At 39.1% G+C, this 7,500-nt stretch overlaps 1 protein-coding gene across 3 annotated transcripts in view; it reads right to left on the reverse strand.

The window, feature by feature from the left end:
* LOC144033122 (chloride channel protein 2-like) overlaps positions 1-7,500 on the reverse strand; it is a 129,976-nt gene that overhangs the window by 19,513 nt on the left and 102,963 nt on the right. For 2 of the 3 annotated variants that reach the window (XM_077540971.1, XM_077540970.1), the window contains 4 exons: positions 6,922-7,112; positions 6,289-6,400; positions 5,447-5,520; positions 4,996-5,070 (listed from right to left, as the gene is read on the reverse strand). In XM_077540971.1, the coding sequence (XP_077397097.1) occupies positions 4,996-5,070; positions 5,447-5,520; positions 6,289-6,400; positions 6,922-7,112 (452 nt within the window). The remainder of the gene's footprint in view (positions 1-4,995; positions 5,071-5,446; positions 5,521-6,288; positions 6,401-6,921; positions 7,113-7,500) is intronic. The other variant, XM_077540972.1, reaches the window with a different exon arrangement.

The following is a 7,500-nucleotide window of genomic DNA, read 5'->3' on the forward strand; positions in this document are numbered from 1 at the left end:
GGTGACCATGTCGAAGTGTCCTTGAGCAAGACAATGAACCCCATTTGTTCCCAGTGGACCTGGCTTGGGGCACCATATGGTGCAGTTAAAGCGCTATATAAAAAGCAGCCCATTTACTATTTAACAAATATTGCATTACTCGTAGTCTGGATTAAGGAATGGAGCAGGTGGCCATATGTGCCCCCAACCAAAACTTGCACACCCTTGATTTAACCTATTGAACACATTATAGTGTTTTAAGATGAGGTTAGCCTGAAACAAAGGCTGCGTTTAGACTACCAGCCAAAATCCAATTTTTAGCCAATCCAGATTGAAACTTGATGGCTCTTTTGTAGTCTGAAACAGTTACAGAAACCACATGCGAGATGTAGTGTCCGATTTGGACAGAGTGCATCTCAGTTTGAACAGCTCCAAACACACAAATCGGATTTGACTGTTCGTGACATCACTACGTGTGCAAAAACTCATCGTGCCAGCGTTGTCAGTATCCCATCGGTGCACTGCTCGACTGGTTCTGCGCATGCTACTGCAGTCAAACGCCTGGACGGCTCCGCTGCCCCGTCGCATGCTCAACTATAAGTGACAGTTATGCTACTTACTCAAACGGTCTTCACCTGTGCAACCGAAAACAGCAAATTATTGCCCGTTAGTAGCCATAGACATGAGAAAAATAAATAAAAAAATAAAAAAAGACTCAACACGCTTGCGAGGAACCAGTCAGCGCCTCCGTTCGATGTCGTTGCTACAGCAACCTGTCAGATGGGTCAATAATGTGGCCCAATCTGGACAGGGCCAGATCATATGTGGACACTTGCTAAAACGTCAGCCCTAAAAAATCAAATTTGAGGAGGAATCTGATTGGAATCAGATATGCCTGCTGTCTGAACGCAATCAAAATTAAATCAATGTCAGTAGTAAACTAGTATATAAAATTATTTCTAGTACTGTTCTGAAGGATCTGGTTAGCCTATAATAAATCTACTCCATTTAGATCCATCTTCATATTGTTTGTTTCCTTAATGGAGTCAATCTACCTGTTTGGGCCAAATTTATTATTATTATTTCCAATTTTTTAGAGCAGATATATAATGAGGTTCATTGCAAAAGTTTAGATCATTTTCTTGATTTTTGTCTCTGGGTAATATTAAATGCAGTGACGTGTGAAACACTCATGTTAAAGTGGAAAGCTATTTCAAGTGTCAAAAGCACACAAGGCAACCCATTGTTTCTTTTTCTGCAAGTGTCAAAATTCAAAATGTTTAAGCTAAGTAATAAAAAGATGCATATTGCCTTGAGATTTGCCCCAAAAGACGGCATAAGAAATGAAAAAAGAAACAACAAACATACAAACAAACAAACAAAACCAAAAAACCCGAGCCCACAAGCTATCATAAATAAAGCATGACAGCATTATGAAAACTCAAGAAGGGGAAAAATAATGAGAAAACAGACGGAGAGGCCGGGTGGCATCATTTCTCTGAAAGAGACTACTGATGTCATTTACTCTGCATCAATATTTCAGAAGCAAGATAGAGGGAGTGGAAGAGGCGGGATGGAGGTGTGAAGGCTTTGGAAAAGTCATAAAGATGGACGAAGAGTGTTGAGCAGAGACGCACCCAGATTCCTAAACAAACGAGACAATAGAGGAACTGTGAGGGACTAACTTGATTTCTCCTCTGTCACAGCGGAAAACAGAACTTTGGAAAATATGTTTAGATAAACTCATCCATTTTCTTGAGCAGGCCACATGACATTAGAAAAAAAAAATCAGTAAAGGCTGTTATCAGTGTCACCTTTTGCCCATATTAAGAAAAGCTGGTTATAATGAGATGCATTCCCACAGCCCAATGAAATGCACCCACACACTGGCGCCACAAGGCTTTGTTACGTATGACTTCACTGTCGAGCTGCAATGACTAATACGCTTCAAAGCCCACTTAACACATCCCAAAATGAACTAATAATGTGTTTTCTCCACACTGACCACACTGTGTGCATGTAATTGGTACTCTCTTGATACACTGTTGGACTATTTCTTATTCTTAACCATCAGTGGCAGATAACTACCTTGCTGTTCAAGAATTAAAACAAAAATATGTATTAATTTTATTTTAAAATAGCAGCAATAGAACCACATAGACGTATTGTGTTCTTGGGACCACGGTTTGTTAGAGATGTAATATGCAAAGCTCAAGCAACTCCAAATTCAATGTAAAATTAATAACATTATCTTGAATACTTCCTACCAATGAAAGTTACAACTTAGTTTCTGATAGAGAAGTACATTATTGTTGCGCTTTGTTTTTATTTTAAAAAAATGTATTTTTTTTATTTGCATGTATACTACTGTACAAAATATGCAACAGCGGTGCCTCAAGATACAAGTTTCTCCTTATGTGAGCCATTACTTGAGCGATTGCGGTCTTGAAATACAAGCACTCATTTATGATACGAGTGTGCTTTGTACCCCCACCACTAGATGGCAGCAACATCTGGCAAGCATCAATTCATCCCGTTTTCATTTTACTGGAAGTACAATGTCAGCTGACTTTGGGCAAAAGGAAAGGTCAATCCTGGACTGGTACTAAGTCAATCACAGGGCACACACACAGAAAACCATTTGTCCTCACATTTGCAACTATGGACAGTTTGCATTTTGCTTCACTTAATCTAACCCCGGATGATTTAGGAGATTTGGAGGAGGTCAAACTAGCCACACTGGAAGAAGATGCAAACTCCACAAAAGGAAGGCTGGAACTGAGATTCTGAACCTCAAACCTGGGAGTCAGACATGCTAACTACTAGGCCACCATGCAGCCCAACAAATTGATATGTAATCGATTCTCAACATATAGGAATTACAGATTTAACTCATTCGCTGCCATTGACGGCAAATGACGTCAAATTATGCATTTTTGCTGGGTAGTGAATGTCTTAAAAGTGCTGAAATGAGTTTCTTGTTATAATTTAACATTCAAAGGTTTCGAATGAATGGGAATAACATTCATCTCACCCCAAAGAAACCCCTTAGGCTGGGTGGTGGCTCCTGGTGAAGGGAATGGCATCACATATGGTCAGGCACAATCGGTTATCTCTGTATTTAATTCAGATATGATTGTGTTATTTAATCATGATTTTTTTTTTTAAATTTATCTCATATCATGTCAAAGCATATGGTATTTATGTGATTGTTTTTTTTTTCAATTAACATCAGATTATTAAATCAATGATTGCTGTACAATAATGAGAATACAGTCATTGGTAATTGACCAAGTTCGAAGAATTACAAATGATCAATGCAGTTCCCATGCATTATCCTTTAGAACTGTAGTGCTTTCTTTTAATGCTGTTATTCAACCATGCCTTTTAATATAAAGATATGATTCCTATTGTGTACGTACAGTGTGGCTGCATGCACAGGAGAACTCACTCTCCTCATTCGGAGTATCTAATCCACAGAGCATCGCAAACATAATCTGACTCTGGGTCACTCCAGAAAGGTCGACGCCTACTCTGGGAGGCAGTCACTGATTGGACACCTCGGGTGACGCAGTTGGAGGATGGAAACAGCAGCATGCCAGGTTTGAACAGCCTCAAACTTGTAGAACACCTGATCACTTGCTTTTCAGATAGTGTACAATGAAAGTTGTATGTACTGTAGATGGCCTATGGAGCCTCAAATGGGTTTTAGAGGATAAAATGTATGATGTAAGCACGACTAAGGTCTGTTGATGGCATTTGTAAGTTTGCTCTAACAAGAACAATGCGCTTAAATGAGAACTTGAGAGAGGAATCAGAACTATAATATGATTAAAACTGTGTAATTAAACAAATTAAGACATAATTGTGTGTATATATAAATACAAAAAAATAAAAAATAATTGACATTGGCATCATGTTGACAGCTTGACAAATATTTAACAAAAAAATGTGGCTTGCTGCTTTTTGTTACCAAGCAGTTTTTAAAAGGGATCGTTTTAACAGCTCTGTACAACTCGGACACATGGTAATTATGTATTTTTTGTAGAAAGGAGAGCTGTCATGGCTCTTTTGGTTAGGGTGGCACTTAAACAGGAAAAAGGGTTCCTGGAGTGTTAAGAGTTTCAACACTAATGTGGATTGAATATATTTTGATGGCTTGCTCTGATTAACTATTTCAAAGCAAACTTTCCACTCGTTTTTTTTAAATACATTCGTCAAATACAATGCTCATGATGCTGTCTTTTGAGTACATAATGTGTAACAATTTGCACTCACACATATGGTGGACTAAGACTTAAAAAAAGAAATCATTGAATCACAAAATAAATCTTATTCAATCTATTTTTATTCATATGTGAATTGCAAAATGCAGATTTGGTGGTTAAATAAGCTTGTTTGATCCGTGTGCATTTGTTCAGTCATCACGTTACAGTCAATTTCTGCCATGCTCGGACAACCTTGTTTATCACCAAATTGGTCTATAAATGTTTTCTTTTCATATATATATATATATATATATATATATATATATATATATATATATATATATATATATATATATATATATATATATATATATATATATATTCTATTTATATATGATATTAGTAATTAGTTACTGCGAGTGTTCTGATGTGCGCTGAAAATGTGATTGGTGGGAATGTTTTCTCCCCATTGCAGTGGTCAAATGTTCTCCATAACCTCCCCTGACCTTTGGACCAGATAAAACAGATGAAGCAAAATGAATCTAAATTTTGACAATCATGGACGAAAGCAACGAATGGCAATGAGAGGTCAGCAGGTAGGTTACAGGTTTAACAAGAAGAGACTGTTCAAATGTTGGCGCAATGGCACAGGTGGGTTCGGGGGTAGGCATTGCCCAGATCACAGGCCATTGGCATGAGCAATTAGCTCTGGAATGGAATGGCAGGGTGAGACATTTTTGATTGGCTGATGAACCTGTTACCCGGCGGAATCCTGACAATTGGGTTGCCCCAAATGGTGGAATCTTACCACAACAGATATCCGGACTCGTTTTGACTGCCTCCTGTTGTCAGGAGACACGGGTCTCTCGACATTGTTGTTTTTCTTCACCCAACCAAGGACAAGCAGACAATATTATAAACACCCTCAACAGTCAAAACAAAACTTTCCTATAAGGCCTAATAATGTGCCTTGTGTGGACTGCAATCCGGTGGAAAGTAAATAAGAACTATTGTTGTAGTGTGAATGAGAAACAAAACTTCAGTTTGGTGTTTTGGACACAAATCCCAGACAAAATGGAAAATAGTGTCTGTACTGACACTGTTCATTGGATTTATCTGCTTGTGTGGGAGGTACTGTACTGTAGAGCGTGAAGCCTGTACGTGAGAGTGCGAAGAATGTGTGAACAGCATTCCGTGAGCCACTGTTTGTGGTGTTTGTGTGCTGTTGTTGGGTGCGTTCAAGGACAGGGTTCTCCTACCTCCATGAGTTCTGCATCTGGACTGGCGCAAAACAAGTTCCTTAGACTGGAGTTGGTTGAATGATCCTGTGAGCCTATGAGACAAAATCCCCAACACTGTCACAACCTTCATATCCAATGGATTTCGCCAACAGTAGCAATGTTCCTTCTAATTGTTCCTAAATGCAAGTGTAGTCAGTACATGGCCTGAAAAATGGGTAGAAATTAGCTGACCTGTGAACTTGGAGGCCAGTCTGGTGTGTCAATGATTCTCTGGAGTTAAATTGATGAATATTTACATTGAAACTGCCAACATTCTTCATTTTACAAGATTCCCGAATCTATCTCACATTGATTAAATCATTCAAACCCCAAAATGTGTAAAAACGTTTAATACTTTGTCCTTCACTCAATTTTTATTTTTATTTTTTAATGCAAAAGCATACAGAAAGCTTTGATGCAGCTTCTGACATGAAGAGGTGGCTTAAAGCAGTTTAAAAAAATAAATAAATAAATAAATAAAAAATTAAAAAAACGGCCAGCAGGAGGCAGCAGAGTATGAGATCAGCCAGGGCTATGTTGCAACAAGCTCTTTTTGTTAGTGTTTTCAACAGGAATGTGAATATTGATGAAACTTAGCTATATTCTAATGCTAATTGCTGCAAAATGGAAACAGATAGAAACATATTTTTTTTGTCTTGATGAAAGAAGAGACTCTAATCTTTCTTTTGGTAGGTTTCATGTTTTTATAGCAACAGAATACAATATTCTGTGGGCCTTGCAAAATCAGTCAAAAACCAGTAAAATAGCCAGTGAAAATGGCTGGGAGTGAATGAGTCAATAGAGGTAACAGAAAGACAAACCGATTGGGATGTCAATGGGCCGCTCCACCACAGAGGGTCTCTTCAGCGCAGGTTTCAAGGGCTTCTGAGGAAGCTGACGAGTAGGACTGAACGATGATTCTTCAGTCGAGATCTGCAAACGCACATACACAAAACCATACAATACATGAAATAATTTTGACAACATTCTGCATCCAAATTACATATCCATCCATCTATCTTCTTCTGAAAAGGTTTTGAACAGAATGGGTAATAAAGGGCAGCAATGCTAGAGTCCAACCCTCACCAGAAACCAATCTGATTTACTGCCAGCAATATGGACCAAACTCTGACATCGGTTGTACAGGGACTAAGTAAGCCAGGGTATCTAGGTAGATTAGTTGGGCATACTCCCATACACCCTCTAGGACACTGCCGAGTGTTTAAAGCTAGTCCACTGTTCCATTGCCAGGATGAAAACCACACTGATCCTCCAAGACTCAACTGACAGACACTCACTCCACCCAGAACCCTGATAGAAACCAGAGGGTTTGGGAGACAGTCACTTTACCACTGAGCCATGCCACCCATAGTCGTGGTGCATTGAAAATAATATGTAACTTCACTGTAAGCAGCAAGGGAACAATGAAGCCAAGGATTTCTGTGATCTCTGACCTGGAAGCGGACCTCCTGACTTGCTCTCTGGTTGTTGTCTTCGCAGTCAGAGTTAGAGACTACAGACAGCCGCTTCTTCTCTGCTGTTGCGCGCTCTCTGATGAAATCCAGGCGACGAGAGCGTCCTAGCTGTAGGGAGAGCAGCGCCTGGAGCTGAGCGCGCTCAATGGAGCCCAAGAGGATCATGGACGCTGAGTGAGAAGTACAAGAGGGAAAAGGTTAAGAAAGATCAATAATAGAAAACGGTGGGGTTTTAAGAAAATGAATGGCAGTGAGTCTAGAGACAATAGATTAACCGACAGTCTTTACCTGTGTAAAAATCAAGGAAAATGCCAAAAGAAAGAAAACTCCACCCATGTGCATAGTTAGACTGCACTTTGCCCTAGACTTGCGCGAGGCATGAAAATCGGACTCTTATCACTCACACATTGAGGCATTTCCATTTTCTCACATTTCTCTCTTATTCTCAATGCTCAAATATTCATAAGTTTTATAAAATAACTACATTACTGTTAAAACATGCATGCAAAATTGCACTAAACAAAATTTGCGATACAGCGAGGCCGTGAAAAGTGAACC

The sequence above is a fragment of the Festucalex cinctus genome, chromosome 13, assembly GCF_051991245.1.
Source record: "Festucalex cinctus isolate MCC-2025b chromosome 13, RoL_Fcin_1.0, whole genome shotgun sequence".
In the NCBI taxonomy this organism is placed as follows: Eukaryota; Metazoa; Chordata; class Actinopteri; order Syngnathiformes; family Syngnathidae; genus Festucalex; species Festucalex cinctus.